Below are 24236 nucleotides of genomic sequence, written 5' to 3'. Positions count from 1 at the left end.
GGACTTGTCTTTTCATGAAATCAATATTTTTAATGAGAGGACAGGCAAGTCTTAGTGTTCACTAAAAGACCCCAAGGCAACTCTGTTCCCTTGGGTGGGGGTGTGTGTGTGTGTGTGTGTGTGTATATATATGTATATATATATATAATATACATACACACACACCCCACTTCAGAAGAGGAAATACTATAATTAGCCTTACAAGCTAGGCCTTTACTGCAGCCCTTTTACCACCAGTGCTCTTATAAGACATCTTGCAAATGGCAGAAGGTGCAGAAATTGAGATACCTTCCCATTCCACCTCCATCGTGGTTACCCAGCGTCACCTCTGGCCAAACAGTTGTTTTGATAGCATCAACTCTGACTCCTAGTTCCCCAGTGGCCTATCTCCACCCAATTCCAAGATCCTCTTTGGTGGACACCTCACATAATTTTGCCCAACTGGAGGGCAGTAACAATAGACAATTGGGTGCCCCATATCATCCATTCCGGCTTTAACATTTGAGTTTTTTTTTCTCCACCTCCTCCACACTTCCTTCCCTGGCCCACTACAAGGAATACTCATGAGGAGATCCTCCTTCAGAAGGCAAAATCCCTCCTCCAGCAGTGAGCAATAGAGCAGCATGAACATCAAGGAAAAGGATTTTATTCAAAATATTTTCTAGTTCCCAGAGAGACAGGAAGGTGGAGACCCATCCTTGGAGTTGTGATGGATCCTGACCACTGTCAATACCAGGGTTCTTGTGTTCAATCTAGCAGCTGCACCCAAGACCTTCACAAAAGGGTTTTCCACAGTAGCAGCAGTGCAGCTCAGATGGGGTGGTTCCACCATCTTCCGATATCTAGAAGACTGGCTTCTTATAGGCAGGACACATCCAGAAGCATTGACCTCATCGTTGCTCCATTTCCTAGATCCTTGAGAAGTACTGTGTATGTGGAAAAGTTTACCGTGATACTGACCCAGACTATAGATTTCAAAGGAGCGATCTTAGACTCAGTGAAAGAAAAGGGTTATATCCCTGTGGACAGATTCAAAACCATGGGCACCTTGATAAATCAGGTTATACACAATTCTTGGACATAGGTCCAAATTTGCCTTATTCTGCTGAGTCACATGGCATCTTGTACTTACGTAACACCATGCATCAGACTCCACCTCCACTGCTTGCAGGCTTAGCTTTGAATGGTATATATACACTAAGTAAACACAGCATGAACACTATAAAGACAATCTCTATGTGACTTGGTGGAAAGATCCTGCACAAGTGTGCATAGGCATTCCTTTTCTATCCCAGACACCCAGCAAGACAATAATCACAGAAGCCTCCTTGCTAGATTGGAGGGAGGAGAGGACGTTCACATGGACAGTGTCACAGCACAAGGCACTTGGGTACCCCAAGAAACTAGAATGGACGTAAATCTCCTTGAACTCAGAGCGGTCTGTGGAGCATGCTGGGCATTCTTACCATTATTCCATTCTTGTAACATCAGGCAATATAACAACCTTATTCTACATAAACAGTCAGGGAGGAGCAAGATCCATTCCTTGGTATATAGAAGTGATCAATTTATGGACTTGCTGTATCCAGGACCAAATTACCCTAATGGCAGTGTACTGCTTAGGAACCTAAAATTTGCTGGACAGCAGTAACAGGCACTTTGCCACTGACCACAAGTGGTTATTAAATAACTTAATGGTGAATAGCACCTTCACTCCATGGGGAACTCCTGCCTGGGTCCTGGTTGCCTCCCAAACAAACAGGACGTGCAGCACATACTGTGCCAGGGGAGCTCTGGAACAATTCTTCAGAGGGAGATGCTTTCCTACTTCCTTTGAGAGACTATTTGAGTTATTTCAGAGTAACAGCTGTGTTAGTCTGTATTCGCAAAAAGAAAAGGAGGACTTGTGGCACGTTAGAGACTAATTTAATAGACCAATTTATTTGAGCATAAGCTTTCGTGAGCTACAGCTCACTTCATCGGAAAGTGATTACTCTCCTTACAATGTGTATGATGATCAAGGTGGGCCATTTCCAGCACAAATCCAGGGTTTAACAAGAACGTCTGAGGAACAGTGCGGGGAGGGGGGAATAATAATAAAAATAATAATAAACAAGCTATTTTGGCAAATTTTGGCATTCTCTAAGGCAGTGGTTCTACAAGCAGCCATACCACATGAATCCTCACACCCTCCTCCTCTCTAAATGCTGCTGGTCAGTCACCCACAGTAGAATACATATAGGGACCAGCATTGAAAGAAGAAAGGGAAATTAGTTACCTCTTTATAATTGGAGTGATTCCATTGTCTGCCCTCCTTCCCCTCAGCTTCAGATAATCTCTGATTCCTAGTAAGACTAGAAGAACTGGAGAGGTCTCTGTCTCCACCGCCACTTATACCCTTAGTACAGTGCACGAGGAGAGCCAGGGCACAGTATAGATTCAAGGGACGCTACCTGTGAGAATTTTCTCAGGGTGCATGGAGTGCATCTGTACCCATAGTGGACTACAGATAGGGACTGCGCATCTCAAAGAACTCCAGTTATGAGAGGTAAATAATTTCCATATATAGTATCTCCTGCTTGATTTGGGGGCTGGATTAGATGCACTGGAAGTATCTTCCATCCGTATTCTATATGATACCAATTCTGTTGTAATGGAAAGGGGCACTGAGTTTGCACCTTTTCTTAAGAGTGTTATATAGTATTTCATTTTTATGTAACAGACTTCACAGCACTTTAGAAAATGTTAAGCAGTGTATAAATGCTAGAAATAAACTCACAATTAGCAATAAAAAAATAAATACTGACTTAGCATGTACATTTGACAAATGATATGAAGGGAATGTCTTTCAAAGATGCATTGTAAGATGCAAATGTGCTTTCTGTAACCATTGCCCGTATCTTGTTTAGCAACAAATAACATGGCTTTGTTACAATACATGTTTAACCAAATTAGAGCTAGTGCAAACAAAGAGCAGCTTTCAGCACTCCGTGCTTTCAAAGCAGTATTTTTTTCCCCTCATCTGTGCTTTGAATGATACAACGGAAAAACTAGTGTCCATATAGCAGCAACAGTCTCCAACAACATGAGCATACAAGCAGTAGGGTACATAGGGCTCAGGCGTTTTTACCACTGTTATGAAAATCTGCAGGTGGTCTTGAAAGTAGTGAAAACCCAAAGCCTATATGTTTGACACAGTGGTAAAAATGTCTTGAGCCATGCCTAGGTAAAAAGAACGAGGAGTACTTGTGGCACCTTAGAGACTAACCAATTTATTTGATCATAAAGCACAAGAACAAATCTGCACAGACACACCCCTAGAACCCCGACCAGGGGTATTCTATCTGCTTCCCAAGATCCATAAACCTGGAAATCCTGGATGCCCCATCATTTCAGGCATTGGCACCCTGACAGCAGGATTGTCTGGCTATGTAGATTCTCTCCTCAGGCACTATGCTACCAGCACTCCCAGCTATCTTCGAGACACCACTGACTTCCTAAGGAAACTACAATCCATTGGTGATCTTCCTGATAATACCATCCTGGCCACTATGGATGTAGAAGCCCTCTACGCCAACATTTCACACAAAGATGGACTACAAGCTGTCAGGAACAGTATCTCTGATAATGTCACGGCAAACCTGGTGGCTACACTTTGTGACTTTGTCCTCACCCGCAGCTATTTCACATTTGGGGACAATGTATACCAAGTCAGTGGCACTGCTATGGGTACCCGCATGGCCCCACAATATGCCAACGTTTTTATGGCTGACTTAGAGCAATGCTTCCTCAGCTCTCGTCCCCAATGCCTCTACTCTACTTACGCTACATTGATGACAGATCTTTATCATCTGGACCCATGGAAAAGAAGCCCTTGAGGAATTCCACCATGATCTCAACAATTTCCATCCCACAGTCAACCTCAGCCTGGACCAGTCCACACGAGAGATCCACTTCCTGGACACTACAGTGCTAATAAGCGATGGTCACATAAACACCACCCTATACCGGAAACCTACTGATGGCTGTACTTTCCTACATGCCTCCAGCTTTCACCCAGACCACACCACACGATCCATTGTCTACAGCCAAGCTCTAAGATACAACCGCATTTGCTCCAACCCCTCAGACAGAGACAAACACCTACAAGATCTCTATCAAGCATTCTTACAACTACAATACCCACCTGCTGAAGTGAAGAAACAGATTGACAGAGCCAGAAGAGTACCCAGAAGTCACCTGCTTTAGGACAGGCCCAACAAAGAAAGTAACAGAACACCACTAGCAGTCACCTTCAGCCCCCAACTAAAACCTCCCCAGTGCATCAAGGATCTACAACCTATCTTGAAGGACGATCCCTCTCACAGATTTTGGGAGACAGGCTAGTCCTCGCTTACAGACAGCCCCCAAACCTAAAGCAAATACTCACAAGCAACCACACAACAAAAACACTAACCCAGGAACCTATCCTTGCAACAAAGCCCGTTGCCAACTCTTTCCATGTATCTATTCAAGGGACACCATCATTGGACCTAATCACATCAGCCACAGTATCAGAGGCTCGTTCATTTGCACATCTGCCAATGTGATATATGCCATCATGTGCCAGCAGTGCCCTTCTGCCATGTACACTGGCCAAACCGGACAGTCTCTACGCAAAAGAATAAATGGACACAAATCTGACATCAGGAATCATAACATTCAAAAACCAGTCGGAGAACACTTTAAGCTTCCTGGACACTCAGAGACCTAAAAGTCACAATTATTCAACAAAAAAACTTCAAAAACAGACTCCAATGAGAAACAGCAGAACTGGAATTAATCTGCAAACTGGACACTAAATTAGGCTTGAATAAAGACTGGGAGTGGATGAGTCATTACACAAACTAAAAACTATTTCCCCAGGCTAATTTTCCCCTTACTGGTACTCGCACCTTCTTGTCAACTGTTTGAAATGGGCCATCCTGATTATCACTGCAGAAGTTTTTTTTTTCTCCTGCTGACATAGCCCACCTTAATCGATTGGTCTCGTTAAGAGTTGGTATGGCAGCCCCCATTTTTTCATGTTCTCTGTATATGTATGTGTATATATCTCTTCCTACTGTATTTTTTCCACTGCATGCATCTGATGAAGTGGGCTCTAGCCCACAAAAGCTTATGCTCAAATAAATTTTAGTCTCCAAGGTGCTACAAGTACTCCTAGTTCTTTCTGCTGATACAGTCTGACGCAGCTACCACTCTGAAACATGCCTGTGTAAGTGGCTGATGGTGTTTCACCATTTGGTGGCTGTTGTGGTATGAATACGAACTTGTCTAATGTAAACACACCTATATGTGTGCAGTCCATACATCTGAAGATGGCATATAGGTGTGGACATAGAATAACACTGTTACTACACCCTCTAGCCTCATGAAAGTAGCGTATATCAACATTGTTAGCAGTAACCATGCTTAAATGATCATTCATGTAAAAACCCATTTGATATAAAAAAAAAATTCCTTACCTATGTTACTAGTAACACCTAAAGTTATTAAAGCTGAAAGTCTTAACATTTTAACTTTTTACTCGTTTACATCTTGTGTTTGTCATCTTAAAACGGAAAATCAGTTTACTTTTGTGTTCTCATGTACTAGCCCAATGCCACATTGCTTGCAATGCAAGGGAGCATAATCTATTTTTATTAAATGTCTATTGATATTTTTAAAACATATGGAAATATTTCTATTAGGTGTTGGAAAAGCATTTTTTTACAACACGCACATTGTTCGGTTCTAAATTAGAGCTGATATTGTCCTTTAAACATGCTTTTATCTAGCACTGTTCTAATCTGTGTGAATAGGGCCCTAACAATTTTCACTCCACAGTCAGAAAACTGTACTTTATAGGTGTAGTTTCCAGTGCTTCGGAGTTCTTTTATGCGTAGCTGGGTAGGAGAGGGAAGTGCCTGTAGTGGGTCACCTGAGCAGGGAGAGGATGAGTCCCCCTTTGTTCCTTGCTGCTTCGGATCGCAGCAACCTCTCAGTGTGCATTCACCCTTCTTTGAGTTTTACAATGCTGAAACATCCTGCTATCCACATTCTGTAGAGCCCAAGAGCGCCAGCTCTATTTCCCCATATGCATTCTTTTCTCTAAAAAGCCTCCCATTACCTTTTAATTTATTCTGAGAAACTAACAATCAGTTAAGCTATATTTTTTCCTATTTCCAAGCACACTCCAGTTACAAAGTGTGCAAACTGGCTTTCCGTATTCTTTTATTACTAAAATCTGGTGGTGGATGGATGGGAGAGAAGTGATAATACTGAAATCATATGTTCTGAAAATGGGTTCCAAATCAGTTTTTGTCATTAGAGTATACCTGCAATTCTTTGTAAAGGTGATGTTCTTTATTTTAGTATAATATAGTTCTAAACACTGTATTTCTACTTTGAGCCAAAGCCTACCACTACCACTTTCAAAGTCCCTGTTATTGCTTAAAAGGTTGTTGGAACTTTACTCCCCATCATAGCAGCTGGAGAGTTTGGATTGGTAGTGCTTTGTTTTTCAGAGGACATAGTCCTTAAATTTTAAAAAGTGAGTTTAATTATTTTAAAAACAAAATGGCTTGATTATCCTCTAAGAAACAGATGTCACATCAACACATTTTGGAGGGCAGAGTCAAACCTTTAGCTTAGTACAGCTGTGATATTTGTTGTATTTGGAACATACATTAGAATATCTTCTTTAAAGATAACTTATGTCCTCTGTATATCTGTCTGACAGACAAATCATAGTTGTATCAGGGCACTACATCTGTTACATTGATGAGGATACGAAGGAGCAGAAAGAGGGTGCTGCTTGAACAGGGGAAATACGTTTAACCCCTTCTCTCCCCCCCCCACCTCCAAACATAACAGAAACTAAATGCTAAATCATTTTAAAGTCATCACAGCTATAAAGAGCCACAAGACATCAGGCTAAAACACATCTTACAAACTGTGTTTTGTAATAAGACCTTTTTAGAATGACTTACATTATTCACTGTCATTTGATCTTCTGGGTGTAGTTATGAATGGGCTCTGTGGTGCTTTTAACTGGATGTATTGGGCATATATACTTTTTTGTGCTGTTGTTTCTGAATTTCATAGATGTTCAACACTTGGTGATTTTATGTTATAGGCTGAAGTTATGAAAAAAGAGCTGAAAAACCAAGAACCAAGTAAAGGAAGGTATACCTTTCAAATATTTGTTAATTTCTGTATGCACTGTTCAAAAAGTGGCCCTCCATGATTGATGAATTAAGTAGTCTACTACACATTTCTCTCAAAAGCAAGCTATGTATAATGGGAAAAAACTGCAGTTGGATTATATTTAGAGATGTGCTAACAGTTACCTACTGCTGCTTCCTTTTTTTTTTAGTTCTTTGTCCTGTGTATCAAAGACATTTACTTTCTTAACTTGCATAGAGTTTTTTGTAAAATATGTGTTTGCTTGAGAGTCTGGGGTCTGAATGAGTGTGGAGAAATGGTGAAATCCTGGCCCTGTTAAAGTAAATGGTTTTGTCATTTATTTCAACTGGTCCAGGATTTCACCCATGTGTTTAAGTTTTGGTGGAAGACTATGTTGCTGAAAAAGCTCTCGTTGTACTTGGTCAGTAGGTGATTCCTATATTTCATCTTTCAGTGCTGTCATTTATCAAGCCACAACATCTATTGTTTCTGTTTTCAAATGCTAAAACAAATTAGAGGAGGTGATTCAGTTTTCTAAATTTACTTTATACTTCTGTCTAACGGATATAGGCCACTAACTAGATAATGGAAAACTAGTTTAGATACTTAACTTTAACATCAGAATCCAGAAAAGAGAAATTATTATTTTGTAATACTCAATGGAAATTTTTTTAAATGCACTTTGTATGCCTGAATGATAGTAAAATATCTAATTATGGAGTAACTGTTCATTGGTTCTAGAATATAAAACACAATGTTTTGCAAATACTTTTTATCTCAAATGACAGTAGATCATACAAAGTACTTCCTGTAGGTGGGAAAAGGATAATTGTCCTTAAAATGTTTTCTGTAACTCAGATCCATGTATATGTACGTGTGTGTGTGAGAGAGAGATTTAATCTATAGTGCTCTTTAGTAATGGTCCAAAATTTACCATTTAAGGTAATATTACTATAGTGTTATGCACTATTATTCTATAGTATAGTAACATTTTATAAGTCGTTATATGTAATATCACACAGCTGCTAATGGTGTAATATTTTCAAAGCATGGTTTCTTCATTCTCTGTGCTCCTGATGATTCTCTCATGGTCTACGTGCTGGTTTTGAAAATAATGTCAAGCTATGAATGTAAAACAAAAGTGTATTAAGACATTCTTAAACTTATGAGTGGTGTTCAGAGCACATTGGAAGTTGGAAGCATAGGGGAACTGCTTTTGAACTAGTGGTTCTGAGTCGCACCAATATAGATGTTCAGGTAACCTTACTGATTCCAGATCGATGGGTTCTAGGTAGCAGCTGACCTACCAATATGGCACAATACAAATTAATCTTATCTTTATGAGTCCCAGATACTGCGCAAAGTAGTACTGTGGCTGGTGAACAAATGGACAAAATAAAGTTTTTGCTTACCAACTTCACCCTGTACAGATTCCCTTTCAGCCTATGAGGCAGTTGTCTCCATGTCGGAATGATCCTTACATTCAGCTTTGTAAGCCTTTCTTTGTAAGGCCTGTTATCCTTTTGAGATATAATCACCATATAAGAAGCAAAAAAGTAAGTCCCATAATATGGGATGAGTGCTGTTTTGTCACGCTTCCCCCCTGGAATTTTTCTGTGGAGAGGAATGGGATAGGATAATTTGAGGAGAGAAGGGGGAACAGTATTCTTGATTCCTATGGATGGTCGAGATAATCTTAAAGAAATCTTGGAATGTTTCTTGACATTTGATCATTACCCAGCATGAAGAAATGGCCTAAGGCCATTTACTTTACCTTCTGGCTGGGGTGGTAGACCACTGGCATGGATATCCCAACTGTTTCTAATAATGAAGGAGGTGGTTTCTTTCAGGAAATGTAGTCAAGAATTTTCCTGTTCCAGATTAAGATTCCAGAAGAACTGAAGACCAGCCTGCAATCTCTTTCTTAATCTGAGTTTAAAATGGAGAATTAAGGATTTGCCTCTATCTTGCATCCTTTATGGCACATGCCTGCTCTTTTTTGGGTTGCTGGAGCTCACCCTTTATTTGACCTCCATTGTTAACTCCGATGGGCAGCTCTGAGTGATGTTAGGTGTTGACACAAATGACTGAAGATGCAAGACTGGAGCATCAGGTATTTGTGGGTTTTACCCTTTTTATGCAATGGGAAATATCCTTCTGGTAGTGCAATATGCCACTTCCTTCCCATAGCGTAGCAGGGCTTTCAAGTCCTTGCACCCATTATTTTCAACCAACTTGATATTTTTGCCTCACTCTCTCATCATTGACCTTACATTCTGGGCAAGAAAGCAGAACTGTGCATCAGCCCGGGCTATGAAAGTCCAGTTTGAATCTGTCAGATTAATGTTTTTTGGAGACCACCAAGGTACTTTTGTCTCTGAGAGAAGTCACACAGTCCTGAAGATCCACAGACTGATCTCAGTTGATTTATATAGAAGATGTATGTGTGTGCACTTACAGCATTCACTATAAGCAGTTGAAGATGCAAGCAATGTATGGCCTTGCATTATTTGCTGCTATTTAATAAACTTGCTGTTTTTTCCATTCCTGGTAGAAGCTTATGGACAGATTCTCCCCCTTTGCAGATGCTGAGCTGTGTGCAGTTTGGCAGGGGGGACGTAGCTTATCTTTGATCAAAATCTCTATGCTTCTTAAATAGAGCTGGTCTTTCAGGACTGCCTCTTTTGGCTATGCACTGCATCAAGTTGTCTAGATGAGTTTTACTACACACAAAAACTAGGCAAATGTCGCGGGGGGCTATCGTATGCCCAAATAGAAGGGAAATATATTTGAAATGAATCTCGCTTTTGGAACATAATAGTCTTTGGTATTCAGAGACCTGCCTTTCTAAGGTTGTTAAATACCAAAGTATCTTCGTTGTCACAGCTGATCTGTGTGTTTAATATTTGTGCCACGAGAAACAGATTAGTTTTGTTTGGTCAAAAACTAATTGAAACACTTTCACCCCAGCCACTGGTGTTTGGACATGACTGACTTGAAATGACTCAACTCCAAGCAAATTTTTGGAAGGAGAAAATTTTATTTGAATGGGCAAGTGAGAAAATATTTCTAACTCTTTTATGAGATCTCCAATTACCATGAAGTAAACAATGAGGCCTGGGAGGAAACTCCCAAAATTCCGTGCAGGAGCTGTTCAGAAACACACAGGATCCATTACTCCGAGAGATTTTTTTCTGCTGTACTTTGGAATGCTGTGAGCCTGCCACCTTTTAGGGGGAGGACTGCAGTAGATCACCTATCGCAGATGGAAGCCGCTCGACTACATTTTCCTGCAAGTTTTCGTCTGATTCTCTGATGCATAATAGTAACATAGGTTACAACTGTGCTCAATCTATAGTGATACTTCTGAAACAGAACTAGCCCCACTCTTCCTATTTCTCTTCAATATATGTGGCAGACGAAGATGATGGTGCTAGGTGCGAGGTGAGCTTTCAGGGCACATTGAAGTGTGCATCTTGTTGTGCTTAGGTGATGGAGATTTACTCCTTGTTGCTTTTTGGCTGCTTTAATTGTTCTGACTTAATGTAGTCTTTAACACTTGTATATCTTACCACATCAAAGTTGGGCCTTCGGTGATTGATTCCGTTTGCGTCAGCTTTGGACTTTCTTGATGTCAGCATGCCAGAAGTATTAACCAAATGGCAGCCCTTCATGAAGATTCATATAGTTGTGCATATATATTTTTTTATATACTTTGGATCTGAGAGACCATAATAAAGATCCACATCTTGGTGCATATCCACTTATTAACCAGTTTTCTGTTTATCCCCTCGACTGATCGTCTACATAACATTTTATCACCTAACTAGAACATCAGAATTGATCGATGTATTGGCATCTTTTCATCTAGTTTTATGTAATCTCAGGATGGCCACTTTCAGGAGACACGAAAAAGGAGGTTTAGACATCTCCAGCTTCAAAGTTTCCCAAGAATGTCTATAGACAATGTTTTCTTCAGAGAAAAATAATGTACTTGCCTGTAACTGAAGTTCTCTGAAAAGTGCTATCCTGTTTCTTTGTCATCCTGGGCTTTATTATCTTGGGAGCTGACAGTAAGCTTAAACAGCAAAGTATAGCATTGCAGAAAATAGGCCTCGTCTGCGCGTGGCCTTTTCCACAATTATAACCAAGATAATTTCAGTTGAAAGGAAAGTGCTTATTAAACTTGTAACATATATGAGGAGTTCAGTAGGGTAGTTACTGTAGAGGATATTATCGTCAAACATCGCTCTTGGAGAGCTGAGCAATTTACCATAGTTTTAGACTAAGTTTATATAGAAAAACTGAGTTACATTTTATGTGTGTGTGTGTGTACACAGTCTGTCCCACATCAGGGAATTCAAATTTAAGCTTGCTTGTCAGCTCTGAGGTCACAGGACACATCTATAGCGTATAGTACCTTCAGAGAAATCTAACTACAAGTAAGTAATGTAATTTGAATTATTAGAGGTCTTCAGTACTGAAGTGGATTAGACAAAAATTGTAAACTAATCAGTTATTTGCCTCAATATTCTAACCATTTTAACGCTGATAGGCTAGATTTCCCAATGCTAAGCCACTAATGCATCAGGAAATCCCAACCATTGGCGTCAAGAGGTTACTGATAACTGTGGAATTCTCAACATAGTTTGATTTCTTTTGTTTTTTTTAAATACATTTAGCTCTGACTTGAAAAAAAACCCAGAGGGATCAGGAGTGGTGCAAACAGCAGCTGCTAATCCTCCAGTAGAGCCTAGTGTGGCAAAGGAAGAAATCATTTCCAACTCTGTCAAAGCCGAGACTTCGACAGTGCAGATAGAAGCCTCTGAGTTGGAGCCTGAAAGAACGGTACGTGATTCTGCTACAAAGCCATCGGAAGTTGAAACATCCAAGGGGGAATCTGAAGTTGCAGTTACTGGCTCAGCTACCAAACCAGCTGATGATGAATTATCCAAAGTTAAATCAGAAGAGATCCTGCTGCCTCCTTTCAGCCTTCAGAAGGAAGAGGTAGTTAAAGATAACTCTGAAACAGAATTATTGGAATCTGCTATCACAACTGTAACAGAAGGAGAAACTAAAGTGAAACCTGAAGAATTGCCTGTTCCTGTCAGTGGATCATCAGAAGAGTTATCCAGTGTGGGCAAGCTAGAAGATGGGCAGTCAGACTCTGCTGTGAAACCAACAACCATGGAAACAGCTGAGGCTGTTTCTGAAGCAGTGCCACCTGATTCTGCTGCGGCTTCAGTGGAAATGCTGTCAGCTGAAGACATACAATCAAGCAACACATTGGATACTCCTGTAAAAAATGCTGTTACTGATGCAGTGGAAACTAAACTTGAAATACCTGTGGTCAATGTTGTGGTGTCTATAGAGAAGAAACCAGAAAAGCTAGTGGCCAAAGTCGGGCCAGCCTTGGAGAAGAAACTGGAAAAGTCAGCGGCTAAGATTGGGGCAGCTATGGAGAAGAAACTGGAGAAGCCTGTAGCCAGCACTGGGACAGATACAGAGAAGAAACCAGAAAAGCCAGTGGCCAACGTTGGGACAGATGTAGAGAAGAAACCCGAAAAGCCTCTGGCCAGTGTTGGGACAGACATAGAGAACACTGAAGAAAAAGTGCTGAATGAAAAGAATGAGAGAACTTTAATCAAGGCACATCAAAATAAAGGACCAGGACAAGTTAAAATAGATGAAACCAGCAAAGCAAGTACGTCGTCTGCCGCATTTGTATCCATCAAGGAACCTACCTCTGTTAGTAAAACAATCTTAAAGGCTGTGGTGTCTATCCCTGATATATCAAAGTCAAGAGTTATGATGCGGAGAAATGAGACTTCTCTGACTAAAACAGAGGAGCAGAAAGCTTCCTCAAAACCTGAGACCAGAAGCAGATCTGCTACTGAGAAGAAACTTTCATCAAAAGAAGTGGGTCAACCAAGAGCTATTGGCAGCAGATCAAGTCTGCCAGATAGCATCACCAAGTCTAAACTGGACATAAGTCCTGTTGTTGTAAAGGGAGGCAGTGGGAGGAGTTCATCTCAGCAAGACAAGGACTCAAGAGTGGACTCTAGGGGTAGTTCAAAGCAGTCTCAAGAGAGAGAGAGTAGATCATCCAGCATGAAGAAAGACGACAACGGCAATAAGGTGAGAAGGGCAAGAAGGCTGGTTCAATGTGACTGACCAGTAACTAACTCTGATGCTTCTCCCAGATGTTGAATATGAGACAGTAAGATTATGTTCCCCTTCCCCTTTCTGTAACCTGTTGAACTGATTTGGGCCAACAGTCAAGTTGGAGTAGTAGGATGGCAAGCAACCAGTTGTGTACAATTCAAGTATGTAACTGGTTTGAAAATGATACTTGGATAAAATTGCAGGAAGGTAACTTCTGTAAGCAGGTCTGTACTGAGTGTCATAACTTTATGTTCTTGGTATAGTTCTGAATGGGAAAGAAGTTTTCTCTCCTTTTGTGAGCTGATGCTTCCTTTGTCAAGTCCTAGATTATCCTGCACAGGCACTGGTTGCTGAAAGGTGAACAGATAACTAAACAAGACGTTACCGGTGACTTGGTACTAGAGACTATATGCCTGGACTTATAATTGGTGGTTGGCTTAGTACTGTACATGCCAAGCATGCAATCAAATGACTCTATCTGGATTGTTTAAAAAGAACTTCCTTAAGAGAAGAAGTTGTTTTTGAGATGATTGATTGGCTAACTTGTTTCATTTAAATTTTTGTCTAATTTTGCAGGTTCCTACTGGTCGAATTAGTAGGAATACTAAAACTGGCTCTGGTGGCAATGTAAAACCAAAAGAGGTAAGGAACCAAACGTAGTTGAACTTACAGTAAGCGATTTTCTTTAAGAGAACAAAATAAGTTTTTAGCTTTATTTCTTGCGAGCTCTTGCTTAGTGGATTTTTCAGGATACTTTCGTTACAACTTTTTATTAGTTGTCTGTAAATTTATGATCATCTTGGGAAAAGAGCCTGAGTTTCCTGTTTCAGGAATATAAAAAGCTTAACTTTCTTTGACGGGGTAATTTTTAGGTCCCAAATTTTGCCTGCTTCAAAAAGGAGCCTGACTATTAGATCTCAAGTTTGCGTATCTTAGAGCTCTTCCTTACAAGTGCCGTGATGAGGCATGGGATAAGAATGACAGAGACAATCTTCCCAGGTCCTCTCTCAAATAACTGGTGTAATGGGAGGGATCAAAACCAATCACAATAACAGTGCCTCTCCCATAAACAAATCATTTTTGTGCTTTATGCTAGAGAGAAACAATACTTACATTCCTGATATGCCATTTGCTGAAATAAGGGATTGGTAGGTATTAAGTTTTTATAGTTTTTACAGATAGCTGAGTTGAAGAAGCCTTAGTTTGACTCTCCCTCTGTTTCATGTTGTTTGGGGGTTTTGGCAGGAAGGGAGGAGAGGGGAGAAAAGTCAGTTTTTCAATATTACGTGCTTCCTTTTCTCTCCATAAAGTAGATGTTGACTGACATTATTTCCAGAGCTGTACTAAAGTAATCACTGAGATTGGTACAGATGCTGCAAATTGAAAAAGGCACAGTAGATGTGGAAAGTCAGTTACTAATCCAGGATTGATGTGTAGCTTTATTTTTCACCGTTCTACAACTTGACACAGAGCATTTCTCCGCCTGCAGGGAAAAAAAGAAGGCAAAAGACTTGCTTTAGTTAGAGATGTGTAGCCAGCCACTCTCTCCTTCCCCTCCAGTCTTGGCTATATATTCCATCTGATTTACACGATAATCTTCGTGTACTCTTTTGCTTTCTGATTGGTAGAGACACACTGTTTTTAGTGCTTATTGCCTGCAAAATTTGAGAAGACGATCTACAATAATTTCATTTTTGAGTTTGAAAGAAGTCATTTAAAAAAAAACTTGGCTGTATTCTGTTTCCTTTCTTAAAATGACATGTGACATTGCATGTCTATCAGTTTGTTGTGCTGGCAATTTGATTTTTGCCAGGACTACCAAAAAATGAGGAATAAGGGTACAGTCCCTTTTTATATAGCTATGGTATTTGATAGGAAAGAGGGAGTCAAATTGCTTTGGGCCTAAACTGTTATAGGAACAAGTTTTTCATCTCTCCATGAGCAAGTGCAGAAGTGTATACGTTGGCATGATGGAGGTTTTGACAAATTCATTGATTACTTATACAACAAATTTGATTCCAAATTTGGAGCCAGGAGGCTGGATTTTTTTTAACTTACATCACACTGTCAAGAGTTAATTTCTGCTGCCTCCTTGAGTTTCATCTTATTACTTATAAAGTGCCTTCAGAAGGAGACTCTTCCACCTATCAGACTGGAGAGAAAAAACAAGTTATGAATCAAAACAGACTTGAATCCCAAATAGACAGTTTTTAGTTTCCTACTCCTGTGAAAATGGCTTAACCATTTTGGAGCAAACAAAATTCTAAATTAGCACCAAAATGTTCACCATCTATTTACATCTTTTTAAAATCAGTCGAAAATAATTCAGTTTTGTAAACAAGTTAGTGAAAGCCAACACCCAATATCCTTCCTTGCCTCCTCACCGCTGCATGTGCCATTAAGTCACAACCTCCTCCTTTTTCCACTCAGTCAAGGCCCTCACAAAACCGAAACCTCCCATGTCTCCTCTGAAAAGGGTTATCCACAACAAGGAATGGCTGTGGATATTGGTGGGAGAAAGGGTTGAGGAGGAAGAGAGAGGAGGTTAAAGGAAAGAAGGTCGAGAGAGATTCTCCCCACCAGTTCTGTCAGTATGTATGTTGGAGCCGTAGTGAATGTACCACACTTTAGATGTCAAAACCAGAGAATAAAAGGTTGGAAGGAAAGAGAAAAGGGGATATGTAAGGTGAAATGTCTGAAGGGAAGAGAAAAGACTTTAAAGAGTGGACAGTTTGAAGCCTGTCTTATCTGTTACATCAAATATCGTCTACACCCCTCAAGTGCTGACATTGTTTGAAGAGTTATGTAAGGCTACAGTTGAATTCTTGCAAATTCAGAAAAACATTTAAAATATACACTGGCATTGTGGTCCATTTAAAAAAAAATCAAGACTACCCAGGTATGATTTTGGAAAATTCTCAAGTATCTACATTCCTTTGGCTCATCTTCAGAGTAGAAATGTCAATACTGAATAAACTTGCAACTGAGCCCATAAACTCAGCAAATTACTTTTCTTTCCATGAGTTTCTTGTGTATATGTTCCTTTTGATATGTATCCATTCACATAATTAATGTTTTGTGCTACATACACAAAATAAAATGTCTTTGATTTCAGTGGGGTTTTTCCATTTTCGTGTATGATACATCTTTTAGCTATTGAACTTCAAAATTTCACTGTCAGCTTCAAACTGCAGATGCCTTTCACAACCACTGAATTCACCTGAAAAATTGCAGTTTCATGTTCTGTCTTAAAATGTGGATGATGGACATTATAGTATTGGTGCACTTTGCCTACTAAATTAATAGTTTTACATTTCACAGGAAGAAGAGCTTTTCCCATTTAACTTGGATGAGTTTGTTACTGTGGATGAGGTTGTAGAAGAGACAGACTTTCCTCTTCAAACCAGGCGAAATCCACCCCGGGGGAAAAGAAAAGATTCTGCTAAAAATAACTCTTCCTCTGAGCCTATTGCTAAGAGGAAGAAAGGTAAAAACTCCATAGCACATGTTGCTGAGAGCGAATTATCCTTTGTCACTTTGGATGAGATTGGAGAAGAGGAGGAGATGACTGCACAATTGGTAGGAGACTCCAATTTAGAAGCAATAACAGACCCACAGGGTCTAGTTACTGTGGATGAAGTAAATGAAGAAGAGGAGCTGATTTCAGAAGCAGTAAAAGACCCACAATCACTTGTTACTTTAGATGAGATATCTGAACAGGAAGACTTTTCACACGATGTACCTAAAGATGTCTCCAGTTCAGTGTATGAGGAGCAAGATCTTCTAAAAGCAGAACCCTTGGTAACTGTGGATGAAATAGGAGAAGTTGAAGAGCTCCCTCTAAATGAGCCTTCAGATTTGAATATTGAGGAGACCTTAAAACCTAAGGAAGAGGATGATAAACGGGCTACTGAGGATCCTGGTGACTTTATCTCTTCTCAGCTTCCTGAAGATCCTAGTACTTTAGTGACAGTAGATGAAATACAGGAAGACAGTGATGATCAGCCTCTAGTAACTTTAGATGAAGTTACTGAAGATGACGAAGACTTTTTGGCAGATTTCAACCGTTTAAAAGAAGAACTAAACTTCGTTACTGTAGATGAAGTTGGGGAGGAGGATGAAGAGGAAGAAGAAAATACTTTTATAGGCACAAACCTGGAGGAGGAGGATATTGTTGCAATTGCAGGACCAGAAGAAATGGAAATTCTGGCAGATATAGGGCCAGAAGAGGAGGCTGCTATTGCGAACTCAAAGTCAGAAGAAAAGGAGACTCTTGAAGCTGACACAAAGGAAATAGAAAATGGGACCCTTGTAGCAGGTACACAGGAGGCAGACAAGGAGGCACTTGTAGCAAATGCAGAGAAGACTGAAAAAGCTGAAATTTGGAACAAGACAAGTGAAAAAGAGATCAAAGGAGAAACTGAGAGTGAGCAGCAGTCTGCAGGTAGGAACTGATACAGTTTTATAGATGCATTTTAAAATATATAATTAACATAAAGACATTTAAAACTATGCTAATGTGTCATTTAATATTAGCCAGTGTCTGTCAGGGCAGATAACTGGATATTGTATCAATGAAGAGAAGAAACAAACTACCTAAATAAAAGCGTAGAAGTTAAATATAATCTTTAATTACAGAGCTAAGCCTGAGCAAAGCGCATGAATCAAATGAAATGGGGAGACAAACTAAGAACAAGCAGCAGCCTCCAGGTAGGAAGTAGAGCCAGAAATGGACAGAAGCATTTGTGATCTACAACTGCAGACAAATTAAGGTCAAATATATTAGAATAAGTATAAAAGGGTGAGAGTTTAGCAGGGAGAGCTTTATAGAATTTGACTCTCACCAATGCTAATGCATAGTGTCAATCCAGTATTGCTGAGTTTTCCCTCACATCAGTGTTGATACATTTCAGTTCTGATACGCATCATCTCCTGTTCTAATTATTTTCCCCACTACTGACCTGAAGTTAAGATATAAATATGCGTGTCCAGAAGTGAAGGATTTATGGATTAAACTGTTATCCTACTTAGTCCCTGTGCAATTGATAGTCCTTTGGACATATATTACTAATGGAGACGAATGAGAGATAAACAAGGCAGATGGGGAAAAATTGCAGAGGCCACAATCTTAATTACAACAGGGAACTTCTTAAACTTTAGCTTATGCTAATCAGTAGGCATCACTTTAGTGCCAGTTTGGCCAATCCAAAAGGAATAATTGTATTTTTTCACATTCCATAGATAATTGTAACAGTCCCAAAAGTCTGTACATGTCACAGATCTATTAGCGGAGTTTTCTAAACTCTGTTTTTTTAGACTGTTTTCTATATGAATCTAAATTAAAGACTTATCTCACACTTTCATTTGTATGAAAACATACTGTGTAATATCAGCAACACGTGGTGAAAAATTATTTCCTTTCATCATTCTCTGGGAGAACCACATTTCCAAAGTTACTTGCACATATAAAAAGCTTTTTTTTTTTTAAATTGCCAAATGCTTAAATTTTTCACTGGTGATTTTAATGGTATTGATAAATCTGAAGAAATGCTTTTTGATACATGGTGAATCAGTTAATATTCTTTGTTCTGTATTTATGTAGTGAAAACCCCAGGCAAAAGAGGTAGGCCTAGGAAAAGACCAATTGTTCCACCACCTGAGACACCTGTTGAAACAGAGCAAGAAAAGTGTGACAAGAACACTGAGGAGGAAGCAGATAAAACAGAATTAGTGGAAGGCTCAACTTCTGAGTCCAGCAAGGAGAAAATGGGAAAAGGTACCTTGACTACCCCAGAATCCAATAGTTTGAATGACGACAGTCAGACTGCAACTGTTAAAGAATCAGATACAGAATCTGTATTACCTGATCTAAATGCAAGTCTACTGCTTGATGCAGATATAAAGCAGGAAGTCTGCAGTGAGACGCCTTCACAATCTTCTGAAAAAACTGTGAAAGGTAAGGGCTGATGTAGAGATTTGTTATCTTGCTTGTTCATAATTTTTCATTGGAGTCTCATCCATTTTCAATCTAAAAGGAAGCTGTAGCTGTTTTCGTAACAGAACATTTTGAAACTGCTTTGTTTTGTTTTTTTAATTTTGCCCTTTTAGGTTTTTTTGCTTGGTTTAGGTGTATACTATATTGCACAACATGATAGAATTCCTATAGCCAGAATTCAAGAACAACCCTTAAAGCATTGATGTGTACTTTTCTCAGCTTCTTCCCCTCTACAGGCCCCACACTCCTCCAGGATTCAAGGTACAATTTGCCTCCCCCTAGTCTCTGGCCCAAAGGTCAAGTTGAATAGATTAACAGTAGAGACAGATTTTTAGGAGAACATGCTAGGATGGAAAGTTTCAAGCAATGAGTAGGTAGGGAAAGTCGGTACTTATTAGTGCTCCCTCTAGTCTACCCAGCCTTTGGAAAGTTGTTCCTTGATTCTGTTCTCATTTATGACAGTGCTTCTGCAGATTCACAGTATGAGATAGTGTGCCATGCCACATTACCTATGGAGCCCATTTTAAAATGGTTAACCATTGGGAGACTGCATATGAATCCTCTATTTTGAGCATTCTAGAAACAAGATTACAAAAGCCTCCAACTGTTACTCAAATTCAAGCTGCAAAGTCCTGCAGCTTTATGTTGGGGTGCCTTAATGTTTGGGAGCTCAGACACCCACAAAGATTTTTTTCTGTTTTCTACACTAGTAAGCACAATGATGCTTCAATTCTAACTGGGGCCTTTGGGTAAAATCATATATAAATGTTTACTGCTAATAATGACAATGCAATCACCCATTTTCTAGGGGAACCTATCAATCTGCATGTCTCCAGAAGCAAATATTTTGGTATTACCTTAGACCAAGTTAACCAGGAAACTCTTTCTACAGACCCTTAATTTTTTTTATGAAATCAGTGTTCTCCAGTCCAAATGAAACTAGTTGACATGTGTGCAGTATTTAAAATTCAATATTGAGCAGCATATCAATTATACCTGTATAACATAAGTTTGTGTTTCAGTAAACTGAAATGCACTGAGAATGTTACAACAATCTGCATGTCCTCCTAATGTTTTAATTTATATGTGGATACAGAAGTCAGTCTTAAGCACTGATATCAGGAACTGAAATTTGGTAATAGAGTGCACTTCAATCTAGTTGACCAAGGTATAACAAGATCCAGTGGCTGGAAGTCAAAGCTAGACAAATTCAGACTAGAAATAAAGTGCAAATTTTTAACAGTCAGAGTCATTAATCACTGGAACAACTTATCCAGGTATCTCACTAGGGATTTTTAAATCAGGAGTGTTTTTTTCCCTAAATGATAGTCTAGTTCAGTCACAGATAAATATTGGACTTAAAGCAGGAATTAATTCAGGGAAATTCTATGGCATGTGTTATAAGGGAGGTCAGACTTGATCACAGTGGTCCCTTCTGGCCCTGGAATCTATGAATTCTGAGCTGATGTCTCTACAAGGGAGAAACTGAGGGCAGTTGTAGTGCTTCTTTTGTCTGTAATGAGCTTCATGCTGGAAACAAGGCACTTGCAATGACACAGTAAAACACAAATGTTGAATTTCAAGTTCATCTGGTGATACCATCCCTGTGTCTATTTGAAAAAAAAAACAAAAAAACTCTCTAGCTTGGCTAAGCCAAACAGTGTAAGAAGCAGTAACGGTCATAGACCTGGTGTTTGCTTCCCACACTAATGAAAAATATTTAAGCTATGTACCAAATACCTTTAAATTAGTGTAAGTCTTTGCTTCAAACTCTATTTTATGGTTTTAACAGATGAATTTGGATCAGGAGATACAGAACCAGAGTCTAAACGAAGAAAAGTTGATTCATCAGCAGATAAATCCAAGACACAAAGCACTCCAAAAGGTAAAATCTAAAATCTTTGTTTAATGTTCTAAATCCCAATAAAACTTGATTTTAGTAACGAATATCTTAATTATAGGAACTGTGGGCATTGTTTATGCATATTTATAAATAAAATGTGTGCATATATTCACTGAATAATCTGATGTTTCTGATGGATGAAATAACTTTACACCTGTGACAATTTAAGATTGTACAAGGTTTTTTCTAGTTGCTGTGAATGATTTGCTAGGATGTTCTGTTCCTTAAGGGTATGTCTACATTGCAGTTAGCTGGCACATGTCAGCCATGGGTGTCTGACTTGGACTAAGGGGCTGTTTAACTGTAGTGTAGATGTTTGGGCTTGGGCTAGAGTCTGAGCTTGGGGACGCCAGAGGGTCTATCCTGAAATTGAACGGATATGAGAGTTTAATTGCAGTATAGACATATCCTAAGATTTAAGGCTTTTTGACTGTTGGGAGTTGAGATGTCCATGTAAACTGATCTTTGTGGTGCCATAATTTTTAATTTTGTTTACGGTGTTATTGTAGCCATGTTGGATTACTGGATTTGGGAAGCATGTACATGCACAGGGCAAAGGAATTTATTAAGAAATTTGAATTCTGACACGATGCTTGTATAAAATTGTCCTTGATCTAGAGCATGCTTCCATAATTCACTTAATGAATTATATTATGTTTAGGGAGAACAGTACGTATAAAATGATTTAAATGATGCAAAGACTAACAAGGCACTTAAGATGTAAGGTATAATTTGTAATTATTATGTTCCTAAAGTTCATGCTTCAGGGGGTCAGGAAAGGTTACCCCCTTAAAAGCACAACATATTCTGGGTTTTCTTTGGTCTCTTTCCTCGGATTCATCAGAGGTGGGACACTGGATGGGTAGGATGGTGCTCTGCAGTGGCACCAAGCATTCTGTCTTTCACATGCTTAGCTGGATGGGTCATGCTATATGTGCTCAGGATCTACATATGTGGGGCGAGGAAGGAATTTTTTCCCTTGGTCAGGTTGGCAGTGACCATGCCGATTTTCACCTTCCTTTGCAGCATGGAGTGAAGGTCACTTGCTAGGACTATCTGGATATATCTTGCTTAATTTCTCGCCATTTCAGGGGCCTTGGGAACTAGTGAACCTCGGTCCCTCCTATTTTGTTCCTGTGGCACATAATGGTTTAATCTTCTGTGGGCTGTAATACCCAAATAACTAATTTGGTTGTTGGGGTTAGCATGCGAATGAAGAGTTGGTGATCCCTTCTGGCCTTACTAAAAGAGACCGCCACCCCCACACATTTTGGTTAAATGTACCTGGTAGATTTTAATTGAGAGTTGTTTATGAATTGTTAAATTCCCCCCCCCCCCCCTTTTTTTTTTTTTTTTTTTTTTAGGTTTAGATTTTCTTGTTCCAAAGGCTGGCTACTTCTGTCAGATCTGCTCGCTCTTCTACGCAGGTGAAATGTCTATGAAAAATCATTGCAAGACACTGCGTCATCAGCAGAATATGGAGGTAACAATTTTTGATTCTTTCCCTTTAAACCTTAAGTAATAAAGTACCTGAGATTTTTAAAACTGTTTTGTTCTGTCGACTGCTAATTATCTCAGGTAGTGGTTTTGCTAAACCGTAGGTTCTAGGTGAAAAGAATGGTTTGTAAACAAATTGCAGATAGATGCAAATTATATTATTTTTTTCAATACGTTGACACTCATGGCTATGTTCTGTAGATCAAATAAAAATAACTTCTAGAGTGTACTACACTTCAAATTAAAGAAATGAAATTATTAACCCCTTAATGACCTTGACCATTGAGTTAAATGCTGGGAAATCCTATCTGTGATATCTTCCCCTCCCACGAAGGTGTGGGAGGGATATTAGTTGTCTTACCATCTTTGGCAAATCTCCATATATCTGTATTTAGAGCCTAGCCTTGCCAAATGTTACTGAGTCATCAAGGCTCCAGACTGTGATTAAAATGGCTGCACATGTAACTTAAGATACTAATTTGACCATCAGAAAATTTAATTTAGGAGTCATTTATACCATCTCCTCAATGGTGCAGGTGTGTGCTTTGGGAGAGTAAGAGGAGCATTGATAAGTGCATTTTACCAGCAGACCTGAAGATGAGTCTCTAGGCAAAATTAACTGGCAAACTTCAGTGAGGATAGAATCTAGTCAATATCAGGAGTTGGCCAGCTTCTGGTTGTTCAATACATGTAAATGTGCATTGTATTTAGAACATGATGCATATCCTGCCGTGGAGAATTAAGTGTTAACTGCAGTGTCTTGTCATTGGCTACAAAGTAAGACGTTTTAAAATCTTTTTCCCCACAGAAATTCATGGCCAAGCAAAAGGATGGGAAAGATGAGGAGGAAGACGAGGGGGAAGAACTTAGTTCCAGGTGATCTCAGGAGGAGAGAAGAATTCTTTAAAAGAATTTAATTTAGGGTCCAGTAAATTTTGTGTCTTTTGTTATGATTTAATTTGTAATTTTGTTTCAGAAGCAAACTCTGATGTTGTATAAATTTGAGTTCAAGGTAGACAAAGACAGAGAAGAAAATGTATGGTCATTTTGATTTCTATATCAAATCATCTGGCTTGGGAGAGATCTCTTCTATGTTGAAATAAATGTTCTTACTGTATAGTTAACACCATGTGATTGTGTTTGGTGTAATTTCATGTTTGGCAATTTACTACATCCAGAGATCCACATTTAGTGTTTCTTTGCAGATCTTAGCTATTAAAATTTCAATCTTCATATGTTTCATGTAGAGCTGAGCGAATTGTCTTCTGAGAACAGTAAAGTCATTGAAAAATATATTTTTCGAGGCATCAATTATTTACCACTTCGGGTCAAACTTGAATAGTTTCAGTTGAAAAAGCTGCAAACAGAAATTGTGGAAATGTCAAAATGGTTTATTTTCAGTTGACATTGCTGAAACAAAATGTCTGTTTCACCCAAACAACATTTTTTCAGTGTTTTTTGTTTGAGCAA

At 39.3% G+C, this 24236-nt stretch overlaps 1 protein-coding gene across 3 annotated transcripts in view; it reads left to right on the top strand.

The window, feature by feature from the left end:
• The window catches only part of ZNF638 (zinc finger protein 638), a 71574-nt gene extending 47684 nt beyond the window's left edge, over window positions 1-23890 (top strand). Inside the window, exons 22-31 of one of the 3 annotated variants that reach the window (XM_084626477.1) lie at window positions 7157-7206; window positions 11889-13344; window positions 13948-14013; window positions 16693-17815; window positions 18010-18081; window positions 18974-19147; window positions 19268-19327; window positions 21159-21251; window positions 22634-22752; window positions 23575-23890. In XM_084626477.1, coding sequence (XP_084482603.1) covers window positions 7157-7206; window positions 11889-13344; window positions 13948-14013; window positions 16693-17815; window positions 18010-18081; window positions 18974-19147; window positions 19268-19327; window positions 21159-21251; window positions 22634-22752; window positions 23575-23646 — 3285 coding nt within the window. In that variant the 3' untranslated portion in view covers window positions 23647-23890. Of the gene's footprint in view, window positions 1-7156; window positions 7207-11888; window positions 13345-13947; window positions 14014-16692; window positions 17816-18009; window positions 18082-18973; window positions 19328-21158; window positions 21252-22633; window positions 22753-23574 lie in introns of all 3 variants that reach the window. The other 2 variants (XM_084626475.1, XM_084626476.1) reach the window with 2 other exon arrangements.
• Window positions 23891-24236: the final 346 nt, after the last annotated feature.

Source organism: Lepidochelys olivacea (assembly GCF_965140295.1).
Source record: "Lepidochelys olivacea isolate rLepOli2 genome assembly, chromosome: 4".
Lineage (NCBI taxonomy): Eukaryota > Metazoa > Chordata > Testudines > Cheloniidae > Lepidochelys > Lepidochelys olivacea.
The sequence above is the reverse complement of the archived record's forward strand: the minus strand, read 5'-3'. Positions and strand labels throughout refer to the sequence as shown.